The following is a 26,774-nucleotide window of genomic DNA, read 5'->3' as shown; positions in this document are numbered from 1 at the left end:
ATGGAACAGTCTCGATCTTTTTTTCTTTGGTAGTAGAGAAAGATAGTGGCTTTGACTTGGTTAGATAACTTAATAGCTTAATATTAGAAGGTTATAGGAGCGTTCGGTGACAGAACAGATTAAATATGGCCACTTAAGAATATCAAAAAAGTAAATTCAAACACATAAATACTTAAACAATAATTTACTTTATTTTTTCAAAAAATATTTATAAATATAAAATGCATACAGAGAAGGATCACATAATGTAAGATGTCTGCAAATTTATCTCATGATTTGTTGAGTTAAAGTTTACTAAGACCACACATAGTCACCATGGAAAATATCTCCTGTATAAATATCATCTGCTTTTCATTGTCTCATAAAAGTATTTGTCTTCCACCATTTTTTTAAAAAAAGAAGTCAGAGTACAGGTGCTTGTGGGAATTCTTCTGGTTCAGCCAGACTTGAAGAGTAAGATGGCAACTTGGCCTAGGTAGAAGTAGATGAAATGCTTGGTTTCGTGTGTCACGTAGCTGCCGAAGTTGCGCCCCACAATCGCGTGCCAGGTAGGGTTGTATTTCTTGTCAAATTCCTTCTTGATGTAAGCGGCGATGTCTTTTTCAATGTTGTATTTTTCTAGCGCCTGTGTGGCACAGTCAATTGCGTCTTGCTGCATGTCTTCAGACATATCAGCATTTTTAACTACGGCCTTTCTCTCAGACATTTTTCTGAAAAATATATGTCAGTACACATAAATGAAATTATGTTGTAAAACATTTAAATTACTGAACGTATGAGATCATTCACACTTCACTTGCCAGTACACTACAGTAACTTAGAAAATTATGACAACGCAAATAAGGCATTAGGCCTAGCAGCGAATCCTTAACCTCTCATCCAGTGCTGAATCCAATGGGGCGTATCTCCCACTCCATAACACCAACTGTAACCTTCACTTCTACCTCTCCAAAACAGTCTGATGAACGAGTCAAGACAAAACCAAGTGAGTTTGCCATCACCCTTTATGACCACTACACATGTAGGGCTTACAGTGAGACACAGCACCCCCCCCCTCGAGCCCCTACCCCCTTCCCTAAAGGCCTACCGGCAGTTCTACTTAATTTATATTACTGGCACTTTGTTAAAAACTTACCTGTTTGAGGGCGATATTAAGCAGGTAAGGTGTATTTGTCGTCTCTTAATGAGAAATCTTACAAGGCTGTGATTATATTTGTAAGCTTTTCACCTGCTTGGTAACATTACGTTCTGTTAATCTGATTGGATAAATAGCGGCATTTGTGTGCGGCATTTACCAAGATAGGCCCAATCCTTTGCCATTTTTGATGCCAATTTTGAAATATCGATTAACTACCCTACCAACTAAAAACGATAAAACTCACGTGAGTAAGACTTTTGTAACGTGAACGAAGGCTGGTTTAGACAGATACAGAGACAGAAAAGTCTCAGATAAATTCGATTCTCTCATCGAAAACTCACCCAATAGGGCCTACCAATGCAAACTCAGCTTGAGAGACAAACGTTATCACCTTACTAATTGCTGTATGTAGAGTTGATAGCCCTTTTATCATTGCATATTCATGCAATAGGGCAATCTATCGCTTGTAACGTAGGCCTACGATCTTGCGTCTGGTTGTAAATCAGTAGCCGAATACTCCGGGATAAGTCGTTAAATATGAATTTTAGAGTCCCAATCCTCTTTTGTGTACCTTCAGTTTACGACTACGTTCCCATAACCTATCTCTATCTCATTGGGGATCACAGATTGGTTTTCACTAAATATTCACACATATGCCTCTGGTAGGCCTATATTCCTGACACGATTTTTGCGATGAAGACAAATGCACATAATTAATGTATTGTCATCCGCGGCCCTGAGGGAGGGTGCGCGTGGCCGGCCAAAGCAAGTTTTGATATTTCAGTTAGACCAAACAAAAATGACACTAAAAAGTTAGTGAACGAGCGACGCTGAGTGTCGGTAAGATGTATCAGATACGCATTTCTTGCTATAAAGATGACGTTTTTTAATTTCATTTACACATTTCACATTTTTTTCTCTTCCATCTTGGAAAAAATACAAAAGGTCTCCACTATTTTTTTGCAGCTGGAGGTCAGAGTTCACCTAAAGCAATGAGCTATATATGCCTATAGCAATCAGTGCGGCACAACAATTAAGTCTCACCCAGCACAATTATGCCGCTGTCCTCCCGAGTGTATTCTCATGATATTCAACTGCCCATATTCGACTTCTTTTCGACACCAAACATCGAAGAAAACCAAATTTCGAAAGTCTATTACGGTTATTCTCAATTTAGCGTTTAAGAACGATAAAGCCCCTTAAATAAAAAGTACTTGATGTCTATATTTCTTAATTAACAGCTTAGATGTCATGGAAAATAGTACAAAAAACAAAATCGGCTCGAGCAATGGTTTGTAAGTAGAAGTATTTTTAAAGGAAAGATCCATTTTATGTGCAAATTGCGTATATAAGATTTTTCTAAAAACTGAAATAAGATAATTGTAGACCCTCGCTGCTTTCAGTGCATTGTCACGGATTTATTAAAATACATTTAATAATAAATGGAATGTTGGGGATACGCCTCGATGTTAATTCCAAGTACAAAATACTTTTTTGTACAGGTGTTTTATTTTAATTCTAATAGTGCCTTGTGAAATAATAAGAGAAAGTAAATAGATTTCTAAGACGAAGGGTCGATACGTGTTTGTAGTAAAAGATGAGGAAGAAAGACGAGTTTCTGAACAATTTATGCCAGCTGAAGCCAAGATATATTAGGTTGGTGGGTAATTAAATATATTAATTTGTTAAACAAGAGGCACCCCATCGAAACACTAAAATATTTGAATGAATATTTGTAGTGAGTCAGACAGTTAAATACGATACAATATTTCTGGAAAATGAATTTCAACAGGTGTATTGGTTTCAAATTCAATATTAAATACCAAAAGTTTTAAAATATGCATGTTAAAAGAATAACAGAAACAGTACTCAACAATTGCATTTGTATATATAATAGTAAATTATTTTATTCAACATGTATTGTAGACTAGACGAATGTGCAAGCACTTAATATATATGACAATATGTATACCGTCGCCTATATTCAACAACTGCTGTTGATAATTAATATATCAAAAATAAAGGTTATCCTCCACTTGTGGCCATTTTCCCTTCCTAAAAGTGCCAAATATAGTTTATGATTCAAATATTTAAACCACATTTATGTACCCTGTTTTAATGTTCATTTTCTATCATATACATCCCAAATATATTAACTTGTTTCCACGTTAACTTTTTGTTTTTCATATTGTACTAAGTCTCGTTGTCCATTTTTTTCAGTTTTATTATAAAAAAAGTTTAAGTGCATAACATGTTCACCCATTTTCATATCTTTACACATTGTACTGTAAACTTACTTTCAGTGGTGGACAATAGCTATATAACATACTCTTTATATATATATATATACCTAGAAACAGTGTCAATGTCATGAAGAGAACTTTAACTATTGAACATTAGTGACACGTATCTGTGACTTTTTTATATGGAATATAAAATGTAAACAGGCGCTTACTTTGCTACGTAGATTCGTCTTTGCCTCGTATAATGACATGAACAATTAATTTTGTATGCAGCTTTGGTTTGAAGGGAACTTAAGTAAATCAAATTCAGCCATTCGGACTTTCGTGCCATTTCTATACAAAATGCGCCATTGCATGGCAACAGCTGAAAAGGATATTGCATAAAAATAACGCATGCCAAGTAACATATGTAAGCAAAAGTAAATGAATGAAAATATCACCGGTGCCACATATCCAAATGGAGCCATTATCGAAACTCTGTAGCTTAACCTTCCATAACTCAAAACTACGCCTATATTAAGATTCAAACTAAATAAATAAATAAATAAATAAATAAATAAATAAATAAATAAATGAGGAAATTGAAGCCGGGGAAGGGGTAACCCCATTTATAACCTATAGACCCCCCCTTAAGGAACCAGGTTCAAAATGTTTGGGTCTTTTTTAATATATCAGCATCGCCTGTCCATAAATGTCTCCTTTCATGCATTTTTTGTTGCAGTATCAATAGTCAGAAAATAGTAAAAATCGTTATAAGAGCGGCGTTATTTCAAAGCAGATGAATTTATAAGTGCACGTTTACCCACTAATGTCAAACGTTGCCCTAAACAAAAATATACAAAAGATGGATATGCTAGAAGATACAAAATAAACAACATATCTACAAAAGTTTCATAAAATTAAATGGGTCAAAATTTGGGAGCTTTATCCAGAGACGGTATGCCCATTTCGGTGCATTGCGACAAAATATCAAGTCGGATTACACCTTATTTTTAAAGTGACCAAAAGTGATTCCAAAATGATCAGTAGTTACAAAGACTAAAGGATTAATACATACAACTGCAGCTAAATAGGCTTTCTTGCTATCCTTTAAAACCTCTGGGACACATAAAAACCGCAAGGAGAAAATAATAATCACGTTATTACGTCAAAGGCTAAAATAGTCCACAAAGAAATAACCACATCATATAATGAGAGAATAAGACGCGAATAAAGGGAGTATTGGAAAAAAGGCAACTGACAATAAAAGAAAACTATCTCACCATAATGGCATATTATATATAAACATGTCTGCACAGCAGGATTAATATTATTATATTAGCTAACTACATTCTATACAAAGATACAAAGATTTCGTATTGCAATATATATTGACCATTAGTCTCCACATCCTGAGAAGACTTTGACTTTTACCATGACTATGCACGGAGCACTGTCTCAGCCACTTCACATAGAATATATATAAGATTATTGGATATTGCATAAATGGACTCAAGTTGCTTCGAAGAACTTTGATTCTTGTTCAGTTACTATATGATGAGCATTTAAATTTAGATATGTGCCGCCGAGGACTTCTGAACATCTTAATGCAAGAAAATCCGAAATTCGGTGCATTTATTGGTCATATAGTCAAGTCCTCCCAAGCACTTTCAGAAAACACCATCAGTTTTTTATGACTTGGATAATAACATAAGTGTTAATATTTCACGGAAGGACAGACCTTATTTGAAGGCCAGGTACATATTATGATCATTGCAAGGTGTTCTCACAGCTATGGTCTGCATGCCTGTGCGGGTGAAACAATTAATAACTTAACGACTCCGACTGACATACATTATTTCATCATCCATAATGAGCCTTAGCAGGATATCAAATCTAGCGCAACAATAATCTTAATACTTGTTATCCATAAAAAGGACATTCTCCGCTGAACACATTGTAAGGACGACATCAAGTCAGTCAATTTTTGAGCCTTATAGTCTTGGGTACCGAATTTGACTCTTAACAATGTCCCTGACTATCTTTGCACAACGCGATATTCAAAACGACAAAAAGTTATTGTTTCTGGGGACAGAATTCATTGTTAATAAGCGTCATCGTTACGTTTTTCTTTACATTGCATGGCGCCGTCTGTTTGAACGCATGGCGGTATCATGAAGGGATAAAACACGGTTATCCATCCACAATTCGGTGTTTACATCCAGGTGCAGACTTTGGCAGACATCATCTTTTCGAAATCGTTTGCACATTTTTAAATAACTGAACGAGGTACCAGATTGATATGTCCCATGCACGCTTTGTAAAAGTAGAAAAAATATACGTTTGAGCGATTTAATAGATTCGAAGCTAGATTCTAAACCGTTCATTTCACAACCTCTCCGTATGCCCTGACAAGGTGGAGGTGGAGTCACTTTGAGAATTTTCAGATATGCTCTGTAACGTATCTGTCTTTAGGAAACCATTGGTCAAAGAATGATGTCCGCCATTTTCTTGTTTCTGCGAGTCATTTTGCTCGGAAAACCCCGACTCGGAACTGGCGCCGTCACTATCACTTGGCGCGAGTTGGCTATCCTTGCAACCCCTGTCAGCAAATAGTGGATCGTCTGAATCCTCAAGGTCAAGGTCAACTATATGATCGGATAAATCGTCACCATTTAAATACTTATGGTTGTTGATGACCTCAACAGCGTCTGAGTCCTCGAAACTTAGCTCCTCCAAGTCCTCCAATGCCGTTACGAAATTTATTGCGCTTAAGTCGTCTGCTTCCGCGCTAGATTCCGAACATTCCATTGATCTATCCATAATATCTTCCTCTTCCTCTTCTTCTTCTTCCTCCTCTTCCTCAACGATACACATAGAGGCTCCAAATTTCGCGTTGGACTCAATATGCTCCGACTCCCCGTCCTCACAAATTGCGATCAGTTTTGGCGCGCTAAGTGACCTTTCGATCGGTGGCTTAAAATTCTGTCCGGGACTGAGGAGTTTTTTCCGTAGGGGCACCTGTGGCTGTCCCGCAGATCCCAAAGACTGGGATCTTGCCAGGCGAGAGTTCTGCCGTCTGGTTTTCTCCCTCATAAACTCCGTGAGTGCCTCTTTTAATTTCGCTTTTAACTGAGTCTCAATTTGCTCGGCTTTGTGCTTGCTGGAACACAACACAGCGTGGCAACGTAATTCCACTTTCATTTTCTTCCCCTCGTGTCTATAAACCCATGCAAATAACCTTGGATACTCTGGGTGGGCTACACAGTATAAAATCCGGTGTGCAGAATATTCCGTCATCCCCTGTTCCCTAGTGTATACTTTCAAACCGGATGCGCTGATGGAGAAGTCCATTTCCATAGCAGGTACGGGCCTTGTCAGATAGTTATTCCACAGGAGAGACACCGGCTTGTCCACGCACCCCTCTCCTTTAGTCATACTAGTCTGTACGTTTCCAAGGTAACGTACTTTATATGAGGGCTCCCGCTCACTGATAGTGATTTTCTTTTTGCGAAAAAGATTCATGACTGCGGTTTGCGTTTTTTGTTTTCCTTATTCCTGAAACAGACTGCTGCGGTCTGTGTGTGTTCACTAAGTAAGTAACGATGCCAGGGAAGTCAGCGTCCGTCGTTTTATTTAGGGTTTATCCGTTTTAGACCCGATCTTGGCTATCCTTCTTGGTCCATCTTCCAAGTATCCAATGATTTCATTCTTCGACTGAATGTTTTTGCCATTCTCTTTTTTCCCCAAAATCTGAAAGAACAAGAAAATTAAATTTAGTTACTGATAATTTAAGAGATACACGAGGTCAGTCGACTTTGTACACTGCCGCTATATTGCTTCAATATCATCTTAACCATGAAGGAAATCTCACTTGGCGCGATCAATGCACACCGAGTGTTATAATTCTCCAAATGAAGAACCGGCAATTCTATAACCCATTCAATATACAACTGGTCTAGCCGAAAGTGGAAGAATAGCGCAGACGACCCTCAACGAGATAGGTGATGTTATTTTTTTCACAATATGGCCTCAGAAGGTGAAGGCACCCCGTCAGCTCTGTACATTCACTGAGTGTCATACAACGGCGGCGGGTCGGTCAGAGCGACCCGTACCTTGCTTGAGGTGGAAATGAAGTGTTTTAAGAACGATGTACGTGATTGAAATAATGTACCGGGTATCGCGACTGGTTTAGGCGCAGCCGGCTGCACATCTGTTTTGAGAATGTCATATTATAACTCGATCTGCGGTACTGGCACGATTTTCTTTAAAAGGAAAAGTCACTAAAATTGAAAATTTATTACACATTGTATTTTCATATTGATAAATATTAGGTTGTTTCACAGTTATAATAAACTGTTAATGATTAAACGTGAGACATTAATGGAGTTAATGCCGTTGTGATAACGGCGTATTAATATTTAGGTCGGACGTTATATAGCGTCTCTGACTAACGTTCATATCCTCCTTAGATTCCGACATTATCTAATTCTAGTGATCGCTTTTTTCTGATCGGAAATTGGATAAAACTGACTTGAGAGTTTCTATTCTAAGTAACACATTGAATTGTTGGCAAAACTATAACAAATGGGGAATCGTAAAGCATGTAATAAAAAATAATAAAGCTCTTATCCCAATGCTGACCTACAGAACCATAGAGAACTAAATAAAATAAAAATGGTAAGATGTTACTTTGCCAATTTAATACATTAACTTCCTTCATTTGTAATCTGCAGTTTAGGCGTATGATCCATATGCTTTTTGATTATACCATTGAGGGGTTTATGTTTCATAGAACTGAATGAGTCCCTTTAAACAAGGATTGACACCTACAACATCATCATCTGAGAATGGGAGAAATGTAATTTTGTTCCACGTTTCGGGACAACACAGTCCAGTACGGTATTGTGACAAGGGCATAACCGCATTTTTTGGCCTAACAAATGCACAAGCCTGTTCTCGGGGAGGACACCGTCATCTTTATACTGGCAGACGGCAATCATTACTCGTGGCAGACGACACTTTGACGACCAGCTGCGCGCGCGGCAACATGGCGTTTGCATGATGGGCATGGCAAAAATGTGGTATCCATGTACAACGAACAGATACTGCCTTACAGCTGATGCAGTTGACCTTAGAGTCCAACGACTGCTTCAAAGTGGGACACACTGTCATTAAACTGGTTTACCTGTCCAAACTTTACAAAACAGTGTGTGTGTGTGTGTGTGTGTGTGTGTGTGTGTGTGTGTGTTTGCGTGCGTGTATGTGGGGGGGGGGGCTAACTTGTTGTGGGGGCTAGGTAATCAAAAAAAAAAAAAAAAGAAAGAAAATTACAGTGGGAAAGGGGTGGATTTCTGTAAACCCCCCCCTCACCTTCATGCATTTACACCTGACGTGGTTCGAACAACTCACCCCCCGGCTGACACATCTACAGTGTATGATTATTCACATTTTATCAAAATCTGTATGCGTAACTGCTTCCCCACTGAGGCAGGGCGTATATGACATGTTTGTTAAGATTGCGCAAGGGCACACAAAACACACGTTATAAATTATAGCCTGGGCCTGTATACCTTAATTATAATATGTGAGCAAGTCATGTAAGTCTCGCATTGATATCACAAAACAAGTTCTTTGAAGCCATTCTGCCAAGAGCATTACTTTAATGTTTCATGAAACAACCGCAGTATTTTATTATCGAGTCACATATTGAAATGCCACATCGCGATCCTTCAGACACCTAAAGCCTGCAGCCTATATATAAGGTGTCCCCCGATAGCGTTTCTAACCATTTCTATTTTCGCGACTGTAATTTCTGTTTATAGATATTGCTAAAAGAAGTATAAATTAATATATATTGAATACCGTCAAGCACACTTAAAGTGCCAAATTTTAATCAGTCATCGGCAAAAAGGCACAACTCTGTGTCCTTTCGGAACAATTTATACCCTCTATCCAACAGGAAAGCTTATATTGCTGGTGTTAAGGCTAATTTGACCTTGGCGTTTTTGAAGGGACTTGGCTTGGTTGCTCAGCAGTGCTCACTCACGCTCTTCTATCTTTCCTATGATACTAACGGTCAAGGTCACAAGAGAGTAGAATTGTTAGATGTCAATTTGACTGCTCCTGTTGGTCAGCCAACTCACCACATTCATAGGAAAAAATAAAAAAAAGACGCGCGGAAAATCGTATACGAATGCATCGTACAGCACCCGTGACAAATGCAATTTAATGAAAATATTTTTCTCATCTTCATTTGTGATTACTAGTGCATTAAAACCTCGCAAACGTTCTCGTTTTGTGGTCCTTTTATATTCTGTTAAACCACTTTTCCGGACATGTTTTATAAGCTATTCCACGAACATATCAAAATAAGAAAAATGGCTGTTCAGTAATAAAAGACGTAAATTGAGAGATCAACTTTTGAATGTGGACTATTATACAATGAATCATCGGAGTTCTCTCCCAATGCGCCCTTATAAGTCTTTGTGCAATGATAAAGGGACCAATTTGCTGCTTTTTGTGATAAGAATACTCTAGGCTCGAGTTCAAATCGCCACATTTTAGGTTGGCAAGAAAGGCAGACGTATTCTCCTTTCTCTTCAGAATGGGGTTTTCAGTCGACGTAACATGAAAAGTTATTTGGGTTTCCTGTGATAACCAATTGCTCAGGACATGCGAACGAACTCCTTTGGCAAATTATAACAGACGACGTGATTCCATATAATTGTAGAGACAAGCAAAGCAAACGTCTATTGCAGTAGATTCGGCACCATGTTGCATCAAAATAGCATCCGCCCAAAAATGTTAGGACTTTGTGGGGACACTGCCCCAACCAGCATCGGCTGTAGCCAAAAATTGATTTAATTACTCGCCCACGGGTACCTTTAACCCCATTGCGATGAAGATTTCAAAGGTGCTAATTAGGCAGGGGGAGGAAGAGGGAACAGCCGTCACTTACCAATCAGAGCACGTTCAACTAACTAATCAGAAGTAATGGTTATTTTCGTACATCAAATAACAACGACTGTTTGTCTTGGTTTTAAAACAGTGTAAAAAGAAAATGGTTTTATAAAAAAAGCACGGATTTTGGTGCGCATTCTATGGGGTTGTCACACTTGTCTAACACAGTAGGTGATTTGTCGTCCTTCACCCAGTCAATATTCTTTTCTGAATTTGTTGCCCCGCACCCCTCCACACACACATACATTTTTTCAACCCACGCCCCTCATGCCAGGAAACACTGGTCGTTCCAAAAGTCAAAACACAACATTTATGACGTCATACACTGCGGGTTTGACGCATTTCTGCGATGGATGATAAATATCAGGTGTCAATCTTCGTGATTACGTCCAAATCATTCGAGACAATTACTTTCATTTGGCTCTATGACCGTTGAGATAAATGACGCTAGAAAAAGTGCCCGTTAATAACTGAAATTCACACGCTATATTGGTGCGTGTAACGCCAATGTGCCGCATCACTTTTCTTGGTAATCAACAATTTACGACACGCATCAAACACATTATTTTATAATTTTCAATCATGCTCGTGTAAATAGCACATGTATATAATACGTAGCATATAAAATATAAAGTGCGATCGGTTTCACAAAGGAAGTTCAAGCGGAGATATTCACTTCCATCTCACCAAAGATGAACCAGATCCTGAACAAACAGAGTCGCATAATGCACTACATAGATCACTGTAATATCGACTGAAATATGAAAACTGCTGGATACATGAACACATTCGTTATTGTGATAATACACGAGCCATCAGTACAGCAAACAAAATATTTATACCTCTTGCGCATATCTTAATAATTTTTTTGTTACTTTTTTCTCTAACAATAAGAAAATCCCATGAAATGTTTGCATATTTTAACATGGGTTTTTCATTTCGTTACTTTGGCACTACATGCAACAATATGAATATTTCGTAAAAAGGTATGTATCTTTAGTAGATCATAGCTACTACATAACATCAAAAGGAGAGACACCCTTATTGTTAGGTGACTATACTCCTAGTCAAATCTTTGGCTCACACACGTGAAACTCTGCGCCTTTCTCTAGTCAGGGGGGGAAGGGGGGGTTCGGGGGTTTTTGCTGGAAAAAGGTCCACTCTGGGTAAAATTTGACCTAGGTACATGGGGATTATATGGTAAAAGGTCCACTTTTTCAGAAAAAGAACCCCCCTTTGAAATTGCTGGCCACGCGCGGGCCTGTGTTATTTAAAAAAGAACCCCTCTTCGTTTCATATACCTTTGGAACAGAATAAAACGACAAAGTCAGCTTTGAAATCTCTTAGCGTCTACAAAAGACATCCCCGAGCTTAGACAGACCAGACTTTTAAAAAGATGACAACGCAATTTGTGATATGTACTCAGAGACGAGATTTTGACATAGCCTTTGATCTTCAATGCGCAGGAGGCTAGAAAACATACTTGGCATTTCAGTGGCCGGGGGTTAGGAGACTAAATATATTCCACGCGTAGGAGGGTTATACGTTATACATACGAGATCCAAGTTCATAAGATCAGACATTTCATGCCTCTATGTGTTTTAAATCTGATACCAAGTTTATTATATACATATCTCTCTTTAAGATGCGCTTGACAGTTTAAAATTCCCCAGGAGTGTATTGATACATTGCATTTATGTTTCCTTGTTCATCTTTTTAAATGCACTGAGGACACCTTCGAATCAGGTAGTTAGTGAATATTTCCATTCTGTTATATATTTCAAAACACGCACAAAGAACATTTTTCCAATGTCATGGGCCATTTCCATATATTCAGGCGTATATGTTAGGGTGACCGCAAGGTAACTCACAAAGAACATAAGTGCCATTACGTTCAAAGTGTCAGCTGCTTCACAAACTCGATCTGTCCATTAGGATTCCACGTCATTTATAATTGCTCAAATCAAGTGCGAGTTCTTCCTTCCTTCCTGTCTATGCACACTGCTATCAAAGATAAAAAGACATCGCTTCAGGCCACAGGAATAAAATGAAAACAACTTACCAGGTCTTGTAAACCAGGCCCGAGGCTTATTCTAAAATATTATTAGTCGTTGTCTTTTGGGTCTAATCCAAAGGTCCCATTAAAAAAAGACAACCGCAAGTTAAGTTAAATACGCTTTTTGTTATATATCAAACGATCTGAGCGCGTTTGTAAGTGAATGTGAAATTTTGAACTGCAAAACAGTCCATTGACCAGAATGAACCAAGGAGACCGCTTATGCCCCTATTTCACACAGGCCACAAATCCCACGAATCGCCATGAATTGACAAATTTCAGGATTCGTGGTTGAATCGTAATCAGTTCGTAAAGTTCTTAACAGATTCGTATATAATCGTAGTAAGTTCTTGCAATTCTTGATCAATTGGGAATTCGTGGCAAAAAATTTGAGCTGATCAAAATTTTAGCCACGAACTCCCGATTCCAAAAAATCGTAGTAAATTTCTGGACAATGTTCGTGCGATTCCAGCCGAATCCCACGAATATTCCTAACACTATCGCACCTGTATCGTAGGTGTGTCGAATTAGACCAGAAAATTGGCAAAATCTCACGAATCCTGAAATTTGTCAATTCCTGGCAATTTGTGGGATTCGTGGTATGTGTAAAATAGGGGCATTACAGCTCCTTGGACAAACCACGCGTTAAACTTCTAATTACGGCCATCATTGATAAATGGTTGCAGCCATTGGTACCTGGATGTAAATTGCAAGTAAACAGCCCCGTAAACCAGAATTAAATTCGACAACTCTTCCCCAGGCAAACGATATAATAAATCACAATAGCAATTCAGTAGACGTATCTGATTGAAATGACAGCGCACACGAGTCCGGCAGAACAAATCACATCAATAGATCAGCCGACAGTAATTATTATTTCCATTTCCCAGAAATGAAAAAAGGACATTTGTGCGTCGTATTATGAATTGAAACAAACACCCCTAGGAAATTAATTTAGAAATGAAATATCACCAGGAGATAAGGCAAATTACTGTGATTTAGCAACAAGAGATTTTTCAAAATAAAATCGACGAAATCATTTAAGCCGCAAATAACCGGAAAACAGGTTCGTAATTAAGGCTCGGGATGTATGAGCGGTAATGAAATCATTAAAGATGGACAATCTCTAGCTTCTAGTCACGAAGCATGGATAAGTGTAATGCGTTATTGGAAAGAGCCTTTTCCGATCGGAGATAAGGCAGCTTTATTTTCGTTTACACTAGTTGGTCCAGGATTCCTGTAATATCTTTTTGTTTGTCCGGGGGGGGGGGGGGGGGGGGGGGGGGTAGCTTTTCTCTTCAAATAGCATACGAAATAATAGACGAAGACACTTGTATTATAATATGTAGGGGTCAGGTATACGGGAAAATTCTTGGTTGTCTGGATCTGCGTTTTAAACTAGTTTTGAGAGGGAGAAACGAACTTGAGAAAGGAAGAAAGCCCCCTCCCCTCTCTCCAGACACCCCAGTAAGAGAGAGGGGGGGGGGGGAAGCCAGTTTCTCCAATCGTCCGCCAATCTCTTTTGACAACATCAGCCTCCCATTGATCGATTTTTACCTTTAATATCTGTATGCATAACCGTTTATGGTTTTTCACGATCTCTTACCGGCCATGGTTGTATAAAAAGGTGTTAGATGAGTTAAGTATTTTAAACTAAGTCTTGTTATTATTTGAACACAGAAAATGCACTGACTTGGTATTTCGATATTTTAATGGGCAAACTGTTTCAGGACGTCGGCCCATACTTCAAGTCACAATATATATATATATTTTTTTTGCATTTGTTAGCTTTGCGTTACAATAAATAACAATTTGCCTCTTATTTCTGTTCCAAATACGCCTAATGCAACAACACTCGTTTTTCCACTGATATTTAAACATGTCTACATCAAGTGTTCTTTGAAACTAAACACTTAGCTGAAGTTAGATAACCATAAATACATCCCATTCTTTACCAGAGATGTATCGAAAGAACGGAAGCTGTAGTTGGAGTGCTTTGCTAAATAGAAATGTCACTGATGTACATTTGTATAAAAAATGGAAATAACACAAATACACGCTTCCGGCTTTCTGCACGTGGTCTGTTCGTATGACTGCTCTGATGTGCTCAAACGCACGTACGTATAGGCACACACGCGCACACATCCAGATATTCACACCCACGCAAGAAGGCGACTACAACAAACCAACAAATGCCTTTACACCCAATCCTATGCAATGGCAAGCGAAGCAAACATTCTAGCTTTCTAAGTCATTATTTCGGATATGTAGGATGGACAAATGACTTTTTTCCTCGTGTTTATCCTGCCATACTGTTTTTATGAGGGAGATGGGGGGGGGGGGGGGGGGGGGTAGGGGACGCCTCCGAAATCAAGGTAGGGAACACGCGCCCTTTCCGCCAGTGAACTGTACACCTTACAGTTTGCTGACAACTAAGCAGATTATTCAATGACCCACAAGATTAGTAGTCTTCGCCAATAAAAAAACGTTTTCTTCAAAAAGGATATTCAACCGCACATATGTTCACTTTTAACGCATGTGTACATGCTGGTCCTAAAGTACTTCTAAATCCCCTTCAATATTCACCCAAGTATGCAGTAATGCGCGTAAATAATAATAAAAAAATGATACATACGAGTTCATATCATGAATGGTACGTCAACTACGCCGCTATCTACGTCCTTGAAGAGTACGAACGTACGTTGTCAACGTCAGTGGGGGATGCAACCAAATGTCCACGACGCTCTCTGAAGACTCGCCTATACTGGGCGTGATGCACCTGCATTCCGTATGACACACGCACTCTGGGCGGATTTTAAAACGTAATCGTCCTTACATAAAGACTGAAATCAAGCCCTGAGTCAAAGGGAGGAGCCCACATAACTGCGGGGATTGTTTACACTATGATAGCAAGGGTCAACCGCCCGATCCCTGAGTGTGCCGGCACAGGCTGGGGACCGGCTAGACAATAGAACGTCCGGGAAGAGTTGGTTTGTACTCTTGAGATCTGGGTACGGTTCACACAGCTCCAAAAAACAATAAATAAATGAATAAACAAATGAACAATAAATAATAAAATAAATAAATAAATATAAAAAGCGTCGGTCTAGATTTTAAGAATGATTATTATAGTCCGCTATTTAGACTTAAGTCCAGGTAAAGTATATATCTGAGACAGTTCGCTAAACAGGTAAAAAAAAAGCAGCTTTTTCTCTTCGTTGGTAAACAAAACCATAATCCCCATGATAGAAGACCACTAACACTATTGACTTATTCTAGGTCAAAATATACCAAATATTTCGGTAGGTAAGTTAAGACCATGTTAGACGTTTGTTCTCTTATGAATGTCGACCCCGCTTCACAACCGACTTATTAACACAGCCTTTAGGGCTTTGAAACATTTAACAACTTTCACTAAAGTGATCAACACGTACATTTAGATATGTGTCCTAACATTCGAACATGATTATAGAGCCAATTCAGAACAGTGGAGTAACAGATCCGCAGATCAAATATGGCGACCCACTTAAAAAGCTTACAGCTTAATTCAGGAATTGACACTGAATAGATTTCCTGCGGGGATTAGGCAATAAGCATTCAAATGGGTCGGCCATATTTGATCCGTGGATCTTCAGTCCCCTGTTCTGAATGAGGTCTTACAGACATTACAGTAATTGCACACATCTATCTAGGAACTTCCCATTGAGCGCAAGTAAATTCAAATGTAAGCGATCCAGACATGAGTGATCCTAAGGCCGCATTCACATCGAGTTGAGCCACGACCTAAATATGGCGGACGTACATGAAAGGAAAACCGCCTAATATTTTAATAGTCTCTCCGCCATATTTAGGTCGTGGCTTTGTAGAGCCATGGCTCAACTCGATGTGAATGCGGCCTAAGACTTGAACTAAGCACGCGCGCGAGCATACACACAAGCACATACAAAACGCATGTGTATAGCATACACGGAGAGTTCTCTATTGCGACATATTTTCGATCACTTTAATAAGAAGCACTGCTCATGATGAGGCTCTCAGCACCAATTTTGGTAATCACCACAGTTTCTGAAAGGTGCAAAAATAATCTAACCGACAACAGAGGCTTTTCCATAGAAATGATAAATACGGCAATATATATATATATATATATATATATATATATATATATATATATATATATATATATATATTAGGGGCGAATATATGTATGTCCAGTGAGAATTGAAAAAGTAAGGATCCGGACCGGTAAACAACCTGTCGTTTTCCATTCATATTTACCGCGGCATGAAAACCCACATAGCGGAAAAACAGGCCTCCATATCGGAATTCAGCAACCCGATGAAACAAGGGTCATTTCTTTACGGTGTCCCATTCACCACGTCAAATACCCGTGTTACGCTCAGCTGGAGACACTGCCTTCCACGACTTTGAGTCAGCAAGTTAGATAACTGACTGGTCATTTTAAGCCTCTCTGGTATGTGAAATGACTCAGTGATATGACAAGTTCATCAGTGCACTTGTACGTCCTTCGAGATGTCAACTGGCACCGGATATATTAAAAAAAAGTTTGAGTTAGTCAAATTTCCATCTTGTGCTTGTCTCTTAAATTTTGTCAGTATCTCAATAATATCCCCAAAGAATTATGAGATCAGTGCTTCACTTTCCTCCTCCTTTCTGACTGTCCGTCTTCCTGTCTATCTATCTCCCTGCATGTCTGTCTGTCAGTCTGTATGCCTGCTTGCCTGCCTGCCTAAATACCTATTTCTAATCTACCCCCTCCCAAAATGTAGTTATGGTTATAAACAACGTGAAAAGCAATGTAAAATAGAAAGGCGACGAAACCATAACTTACTATACGTTGTAAACTGCCTTTTGGTCTGCGTCTGTGTTCAACTTCCTCGTTCTGAACGACACCCGATCTACTGAAACACGGTCCTGCAGCGGCAACCAGGAAGTAGAGCAAACAATTAGGTAATACGCAAACCAGATCCACACATATAGCCAAAGTATACTGCACACAAAATCGAGAAGATCACTGTTTTTTCAATCGGGTCCAAATTTGATCGAATTAGTTACGATGTAAATAAATTTAACACTTTCCCTATGTGCGTTATCCAGGGCAAGACTGTGAATATCTGAATCTGGAGACGGAGAAAATGCACCAAATTACTACGGAGCCGCTCACTACAAAACCGCTGCATCAGAATAGTACTTTGGTCAGTCGCCCGGCATAGCCCCATTTAACCGTGCTTGGTCTACAGCCAGCAAGTCGTCACCGTTACCATAGCAACCAACCACACCTGATGCCCTGTTTACAGTTAGCCAGTTTACTAGCCTGTCGTGATTAGCGACAGGAAAAGTGAACGCGAGGCACCTGTTTGAGCACGTGCAGTTAAAGATATTATTAAAACGTGCTTTTCATTTCTTTTTAGCGTCTCAGAAATTCTTGCAGATGCACGGGTTGTGTGGACTCTTCAACGCTTTAAGACTTTAAACATCGTTTATCTCGACTCCTATATTTTTGTTATGATGAATAAGTTAATAAAAATAAATATAAAAGCAATAATATTAATAATTAAGTAGTAGTGGTGATGGAAGAAAAAGGAGCTCAAGAATACATTATCATAAAAGTGTTCAACGTTAAACGATATACTATCCTACCTTTATCCGAAAGATTCACGTAAAAATATCATACTTGGAGTTGGGACTTGCCAACCCACGAACGCAATGAATGTCTGACCACTTCGCAAGCTGTGAGTTAAACGTTATAACCATAAGAGGTGTGCGTATGGATTCCCATACCCCGTTGGCTGGTATTATTGATTATCTGACTGTAAATCCATGTCGACATACTTCTGTCTCCGATCGCATATTTCGGAAGACAGCTGTTGATGCGCGGACAATGCGACTAATTAAGTCGCTGTCATCAATCATTGCGCTCCCTGATAACGAGGCACTACGATCGTGTTGACGGCTACCAAAACGAATGTCTCGTTTAGACCTTTTTAGAGGTGTTTGACAGAATCACTTAAGCTCGAAAACTGACCTTAACTTTAAGGTCAATATATAAATAAAGTTTTACGCCAGATAAATCGGTAGTACTTAATAAAATAAAATTAAATTAAAATTTGCGTCTAATGCTTCAGGACAGTTCTTATTTTATCTAAGATGGACTGTTATTGAATTATCGTGAGCCAAAGACGACTTACATTTCGTTGGGTAAATTTTACGCCTTTAGCCATTTTGTAGAACTGGTTTCTGAAACCTGGTTGCCAGGAGACGCGACAGGGACCGACTTCAGTCTGAACTAGTTTTGTCCAAACTAACATCACGATTTGAAGATATGCCTGGGTTTAAATGGCAAAACATATGTCAGTAATTGTGACAATAATAATGAAAAAACTGAAAAAAAAACCCGCTAATGGGTTTGACGATGACTTTCACTCTCAGTGGTGGAAGTAGCTCAATTATTGCTAACCCTTTAGTTTCGAAAGTTACGATACCAATATGGCAATGAGGACTTTGCGTAGTCGTCTATCCAATTTTAGTAGTGCACCCTTATCCCAAGAATAGGTCTTGTAATGAATACCGTCATTTTTCAGAGACATGCAAATACACTTTAGAACGGCAATAGGATGGCGGCTATCTCGTAAATACAATTAAGATAAAAGTAGTGTACTTCACTTGATTACACCTATGAAGGCATTAATCAATGTATCGAAAGCCCCACTACACGTCAGCAATTTACTTAGGATATAGAAGCCATAACAAATAACAGCCATTAAGATAATGCGACAGTCGAATGACTGGTTTTAACTCTTACAGTTCATTGGTTTTGATAGACTTAAACACGTGTGTTTATCCCATGTTATGTATGAAGACTACGGCTGATTTAGAAGAGGCACGTGTCCCTTCTTTAACATCGGATTTACCTCCTTCCCATCCCAAAAAGCAGTGGAACAAACGAAGTACGACAAATCCCAAGTGTTTTCTTCAATCGTGTGCCCAACATATTGAGTGTCTTCGTGTACTACTGTTTATTTTATTTGTTTGGTTAATAAAATCCTCCCGACAACCCCCCCCTTCCTCTCTCCCGTGCAGAATCCTGAAACTTAATCTTTCTTGTACTTAATAAAGTTACCAATTAATTAGACAATTTGAGTTTCAGAACCTATTCAGGGAACACTCCAACTTTACACGCGCATGCCGGAAGTGACAGAATGTCTCAAGTATATTTTTCTATTACCCAATACCGCAAAAAGTTCATTTACTCATGGGAAAATAACACAAGGGCTTTTAAAACCCCGCGACCCACGCCGACGGTGTATTCACTTGCATTCCGCATTTAGAAAAATTATAACACCTGAGAGTCTTCGATGTGGTTTTAATGATACCACAAAAACTCAAGGGCACACGTAGTTTTTGTAGGGCGGTACAGTCTTTAAGTTACCGTGACTTTACATGAGGCTCGAACATTGATATATATCTGACGTTTCTTGCATATGGGAAATACAAAATATTATCGAGATCAATTTTGGACAATTGTTTTTAAATAATTACAGCTGTAGTGTAAGAAAAGTTTTGGGTTAAATCTATCTTAATATTATCAGCTATTTCCACTCTTAAATATTAAAATGTAAAATGCAGTTGGTCCTTTTTTTTCTCAAACGACGAAAACCTATGCATCCAGGCAAATGAAATGAAACAGTAACGGACAATGCGCTGCGTTTTCACTGTATTTCTTCACATTTGGATACACTTATCAGAATATCTTAACCCTTACATACTGCTGCAGCATTTACAGATAAGGATAGAGAGCCATGTTCTCATTCCAATTTCTTATCTATGCACAGTTCTTTATAAAATGACAAACCCGCATTCACAGTATGTTAACTCTGAATGCGAGGTTCACTGAGTTTCAAAGAGCGAAATGTGATACCGAAATTACCGTACTTTTTCGATGGCATGCAGACCATAAAGCAAAACTGGCATCATTCCTAAAGCCATGGGAAACTGCATTCTAAATCCGGGTAAAGCGGATTTACCCAACACACAAGATATCTATAATTGCCAAGCAAATATATACGTATGAAGCAAAAAAGGCGCTGTTGTTGGGAACTACATGTATGAAAATACTCAAGATTTTCTCTCAAAAACGTTGAACAAATGATTTTTTCTTCTATCCTACGTTTCATAATTAGCTGTTTCAGTGTCTGTCTGTTTGTCTGTCTGCGTGACTGTCCATCGGTCTGTCTGCCTTAACTGTCTGTGTGCATATGTGAGTATGTAAACTCTTTGCAGCAATCTTATATAATAACGCCTGGAATGTCGCACAAACTCGATGTCACCAAGAAGTCATTTCGTGCCTCAGCCAGTGTGACACAGGTGACACTTTTAATGCCTCCGTCACGCGGCGACACAACCAAATGCGTTCCCTTCTAACCCTGGAATGCATTAATACCAATCATGCATTTCCCGCGAACCACAGTATGTGTTAACATATATGCCATCATCAAAATAAAAAGTATTACGCCGTTTAATCTCTTCGGCACAAGTTTTGAATACCCTTGGTAGAGAATTCAACAAAAGATCATCAAACTCCAAAATTGGTCTAAATCTTTGGACAAAAAAAAAAAAGAAAAAAAAATGACTACTTTGACCGATGCTCAATCAGGACAATTACAATAAACTAAAATACTGTGTCTGTTGTATTACAAGCCAAACAGAGCAGTGCATTATCTGAATGGACAACTATGGATTTATAGATCATGATATGCAGTAGGTGACAAATTTACCTTAAATCTAGACCATTCAGGACTTCTAAAAGTATTTTTTAGACCGACCCATTGAGTTGAACCAAAGGCTACGCATATTTTTGGCAGCCACCATACCCCAAGGTAACAGTAGGTGTTCTAAAATTACACCGATCTGGATTTTTTCTAGTATATGCACGGAATAATGTCAAAGGTCTCCCTTTTAAGGTGTACATGATGCAAGCATAAACCATCAGCAAAGTTTCGCGGCTTGGAAATGTGATGATAAAATCTAATTGGATTTTTAGCGAGAGAGAGAGAGACAGAAAGAGAGGATGAAAACCTATTGATATAGTGTTAGACTTACCTGATAAAGTTAAGATATGAAACCGTTGCCTTTACTGCCACTGGGAGGGAATTTCTTTTCTGGAAGTGTAAAATAGAAATTGAGTAATCAACTCAAGCATCTTTATAAATGTAAAGCAATATTTGTTATGTAAAAGCACTGATAGACTCCTCTTTATAAAACGTGACGCTGTTCTGTTACATAAAGTTCGTTCTAGGTAAAAGTTATGAATAAGAAATAATCACTTCATTTAACCAGAAAGATTAAATCGTGATAAATCTATCTTAAAATAGTAAATTGGCATCTGACTCCATGCACTTAATATCCAAGTGTTATTGTTCATATTCCAAGAAAACGTCAAGAACCACAGGCATTAGGCGAAAATCCAGCAGGGCTTATTTATTACCGGCGCAATTAAGTCACAGTTAACACCAGTTGTTATGATCAGCATTTGGATGTAAGTTATGACGACAACAAGTATTGAGAGCAAGCGATAAGCTATAAGTACTGAAATATAACTGAAGATCTGGGTGTAGACTTTTAAGTCGACTGCTGGAGAGTTACGTCAGAAGCTGGTTATACATATCCCCACCCTGAAAGGACGGGGGCGTCTCGATAGTCCGAAGGTTCATTGGTCCGAAGGTTCATTGGTCCGAAAAGTGGTAACATTTTCATCGATTTTTTAATCAAGGGTTCATTGGTCCGAAGGTTCTATAGTGAACTTTCGGACCAATGAACCTTCGGACTATTGAACCTTCGGACTATCGCTACGGCCCCGAAAGGACGATAGATGACACTAGTGTCGTCTTGTGTTGAATCGAAAGAAGATGGGATATTTACATCGAAGAACGGGGGCTTCCTTCCTTCCTTATTATGGGATACGTTTCTCAAATGAACTTCAGCATGACATTAAAGTTGGTTAACACTTGATGATCCAGTCTTTAATAAAATAAATGGGAAGAAGTCGTAAACATGAAACACTGCGCTTGTTTCTTGACAAGGAGAACAAGTATAATACTACAGACCAACTTAACCTTATTCAAGTGGGGTTATATACATTTTTTGTAGAACTTCAGTAGACCAACGTTAGTATTTGAAAGTTTGGAGCTAGAGAAAATTGTGAAGCCGGGCCAAGAAGTATATCGTTTGTGGAAAAAACAACTTGTGAAGAAGAGTCGCCTAACTGGCTATCGTGTTGTTACGTGACATTAAAACATACTCTTTCGCAGAGATTGAAAACCACCCTTTAGTAAAACATACATTTCAGACTAAATAGCTAAACAGGGACTCTGCAATACAGAATGAAAAAGCAATAACGACCTTAACTGAGTATGACTAAAAATAAAGTAACATTTTTATATAAGTTTATATCAATCTACAAATATAAATCTTCTCAACTACAATGTACTTATGTAAAATGGACATATCTATGGAATAAAAATAACTAAATTAAACCGATGAAAGTTCGCAGAACAGACCAAACGTATAAAACATAGTCCTGATAACAGAGGCAAGATGGGAAAGTGTGCAGATATACCAAAGAGAAACTGAATTACACTAGTCAGTGCACCCTTGAGGTTTAATACATCACGTTTTATCACGGTGAAGTATAACACGTTGCCAAATCATAATCTATTTTCATCATCTGCTTTAGTTTACATATAAAAACGCAACTTCCAACACTAGAGTCAAAGAATTGATACTTCACGTGTTTAACAAAGTTTACCTTAAAGAGGTTGGAGCTAAAAACCTATACATGTCACGTATTGAATATAAGTGCCAATGGGGCGCTTGTTCGTAAAGTTCATCAAACGTTAAGAATAGTGCTAATTCCAAAATGCGATTAAGTAAAGGAATACTTGTTATTTTTTTTGTTGTTATTTTGCTATATCAAACAGTTTCATATACAAGCCCTTTATTATTTATTGCCCAAAATTCACTTTTGGTTTTGGGCAGATATCCCGATAAGGTTAGGTTTGTGTAAACAGTATCATTGTTGTTTACATACATCTAGGCCCCAAACTATTATATTATCGTATTTGTACTTTTGTGCAAAAGATTAATGTTTCTACCAGCCTGATTTTGATTTTTTCGTGACGACCACAATATACATGGAAGGATGAATGCAAAGGCCTAGAAAGTTTGTGTTGAACTTTACATGACTTTGTCACATTAATCTACAGGTACTTCTGAAAATAGACATTAACTTTCTATTCGACACCAAAGTGTACGGCATATCTCATATCTATACTAGGAAATGCGTCAACATCCACATACTTGTAGCCGATTGGCTTAAAAAAAAAACATCCGCAATTTGTTGATGTCAACGTTGCGACTGAAACTTGGCCACTTCAGTGCAAGACATATTTATTGCTACGCACTTGCGCATTTGGTCTGAAATATTAAATTTCTTGTTATAAAACGGTAGCAGTATTTCATATATCTGGACGACCGGTGGGTCATCTTGGATCAAAGTAGAGTTTAGACCAATTACCAGGATTTGTGTGTGTGTGTGTGTGTGTGTGTGTGTGTGTGAGAGAGACTCCCAGTGTGTATACGTACGTATCGGTAGGCAATTTTAGTCCCCTGAAAAGGCAATGAGCACCAAAACAAGCCAATCTGTTATCTTGGGTCCTCAGTATGCATCACAAAGATTCCCCGTAGTGTTTGGAACAAATATGGCCTAACATTGTGCTCTAAATCCCCAAGTCAGATTGTAAATAACATGTAAAAGGGCGATTAGGACCACCGTTCGCATATCAATATTGTGGTGTGTTTGGTACCAATAATACCGTTAACTATGGAGCTTTGTTTTATCAGCAGGATTAATTGATATGTAGCACTTGTGAATGGAGATGTAGGGGAGATAAAGTGAAGGATTCCGTGTGTTTAAAATTCCGGGTTTCGAAATTGAGATCATTAATGAAAGCTTCAATCCTTATTTCAATTTTATCAGGGTCATTTTGATCGTTTTCTTTAATAAGTAGACGCATTCTCAGGCAGGTAAGGGTTCCAAAAAGTGTTTTTTTAAATCAGTATTGATTTCAGTTAAAGGAATCCGAAGCAAATACCCCGACTCAATCCACTTTCACAAATAACCTGATAACAATTAGAGCAAATATGAATATGACGTGTGCGTCTTACGCATGGGCTTGGTTATCCAACATGGCTAATTAATTAGCTCTGTGTTTATTTCAAATCATAAAACAAAACAGTAATCAGTTAATTAGACCACAAAGTCTATCATTCGATGAATTTCCTGTGTAACATACTGAAAACAGCAAACGATAGATCAAATATGACACGTGTGGTTTTAGGACCGAACACGACGACAACAACAACAACAACTATAACAACAACAACAACAACAACAACAACAACAACTATAACAACAACAACAACAACAACAAGATCCTACAATGTACAACCACGCAGTTTCTTTCAAACTCGATTTTCAGATTTATTGAAATCAACTACTAAATATTTTTCAAATAAAAACGATGCATTTTTAATATCCACCTTTTTAAGACTTTGCCATAAAAATGTTGCTTCTGGTCCCGTGTCATTTCTATTTTGTTTCTGATGTTCTCCTTATCTTACCTTTATTCTTCACTCAAACATTTTGGCTATAACTAATGAAACTTTCAGCATAAATAATGAAACCCTCTGCTTTGACAAACATAGTATCTTTAGACCCTTAGGCTACGATGTGCAAAGTAATCGGATAGTACAAGCATTTCATTCTGCCAAAGTATTTCATGACAGATTGAAGTAATAAGATGATGCACGGGATGGGCCTATATTTGGAACAAAGTGGTAAATAAATGCTAAGAAACAAGTTATTATAAGGATAAATTACACCGTATGAGCAATGTCGTGGCAGAATCAGCTGGCAAATTATATGTTATTATCAGCTATACTAATAAACCCGATTATCGGTTAAGGTTTGTATCTATGTTTAACGTCACATTTTAAATGAGCTGTTTACGTCTAAGAAAATCTCCCTCGTTGTTCACTAAATCACCCCTTTGTTTATTTAAATCACGATATCTAAATTTAGGTTAAAAAACAAGGTATAATGCTCCAACCAAAGTATGTTTTCGTTTTTATCGATTACCGCAGATATCCTTATTAGTCAATTCGTCAATTTGATAAATTTTGTTTTCCAGTCCTTCTCCGGCGAAACTCTACAATAGCTAATGAAATATTGACTGACTGACTCTTAAAAAAAAAGGGAATAGCAAATAACTGGCAAGCTTAAAGATATATCGAGCGTGAATTCCCAGTAACGCATTTTAAACCACTTCTATTAGTTTCTTATACGACTCAAACAAAGTCAACATGCCAAGGGACAAACCAAATCAATCACTCGATCGGCCCCAAAAAGACCTTTAAAATTGCACCTTCTTCAAAGTTTTGGTAGTAAATTGACTTATTTATCAGACCTACTTATCTGCCTCGATTATATACAGCACAGAGAGTAAGCAGAAAATACCCCTTCAAATATCATTTTCGGCTATTATGCAACGATATCATTTGGCATTTCCCCCAAGTTACACTATTTGAAACTAAACAGGGCGTTTGGACAGCTTTTGTGGCAGAAAAAAATGACTTCAAATCCACCTTAAACATCTCATATTACTGAAGTACCGTCTAATATATGGACAACTGAGAATGAACCATATCGGGTTTATGGTCATTTAGACCAGATAAAAGTGAAGACGGGTGTTCCAGGCATACCTGTTACATCAAAGACATGCATTAATGTGTCTACGGTATCCTAATTGTCATTATAATCTTGCCTAAATAGGTACATATGGACCTGTGCTATCCTCCCCATGGCGTATCCAGATATATATATATATATATATTAGTTTCCGTCTATTTACAGACATTTAATTGTCCCTCATCGCTTTTGAAAATTTTGGTGGAAATCATTACAAACATATGAATAATTACTTAATTCCTGTCGCGAAATGATCAATTGTTTTAAAACAAAATGAACCTAAATTATACAGGCAATTAATTACAAAAGAAATCTGAAGTTATTTTATTTGTTAGTGCTAGAAATCTAATTGGAGATAATCTGTTTCATATGGACTAAATTACCAGCAAACTTAACAATTTAAAGATATGTGTTTGAAAAGAGAAAAAAAAACAATCAATCGTAACTTTTGAGCTACCATTGGGATCAAATAGTGTCAAATAACTATGGAGAATTACAACAGAATCGGTGTCGGCATCAGTGTCATATATTAACTAGCATACAGACATTGGTTGGCATTGATAATGACAA

The 26,774-nt window shown here is 38.1% G+C and overlaps 1 protein-coding gene and 1 pseudogene across 6 annotated transcripts in view; both read right to left on the bottom strand.

Moving 5' to 3' along the window:
- Nucleotides 1-396: 396 nt before the first annotated feature.
- LOC106172921 (dynein light chain 2, cytoplasmic pseudogene) lies at nt 397-1,291 on the bottom strand (annotated as a pseudogene). Its single transcript, XR_015331305.1, has 2 exons — nt 1,136-1,291; nt 397-710 (listed from the first exon to the last, which is right to left on the bottom strand). The product of XR_015331305.1 is annotated as a dynein light chain 2, cytoplasmic pseudogene (transcript).
- Nucleotides 1,292-3,019: 1,728 nt separating this feature from the next.
- The window catches only part of LOC106172925 (protein FAM43A), a 44,769-nt gene continuing 21,014 nt past the window's right edge, over nt 3,020-26,774 (bottom strand). For 4 of the 5 annotated variants that reach the window (XM_086996744.1, XM_086996745.1, XM_086996746.1 and 1 more), the window contains exons 2-3: nt 21,500-21,558; nt 3,020-7,113 (exon numbers count right to left, since the gene is read on the bottom strand). In XM_086996744.1, coding sequence (XP_086852870.1) covers nt 5,749-6,885 — 1,137 coding nt within the window. In that variant the 5' untranslated portion in view covers nt 6,886-7,113; nt 21,500-21,558 and the 3' untranslated portion in view covers nt 3,020-5,748. Of the gene's footprint in view, nt 7,114-15,014; nt 15,170-21,499; nt 21,559-26,774 lie in introns of those variants that run through there. The other variant, XM_086996747.1, reaches the window with a different exon arrangement.

This window comes from Lingula anatina, chromosome 10 (genome assembly GCF_051362555.1).
Source record: "Lingula anatina isolate TDL-2025a chromosome 10, LinAna3.0, whole genome shotgun sequence".
In the NCBI taxonomy this organism is placed as follows: domain Eukaryota; kingdom Metazoa; phylum Brachiopoda; class Lingulata; order Lingulida; family Lingulidae; genus Lingula; species Lingula anatina.
Note: the sequence above shows the minus strand (reverse complement) of the source record. Positions and strands in the feature narration are given on the sequence as shown.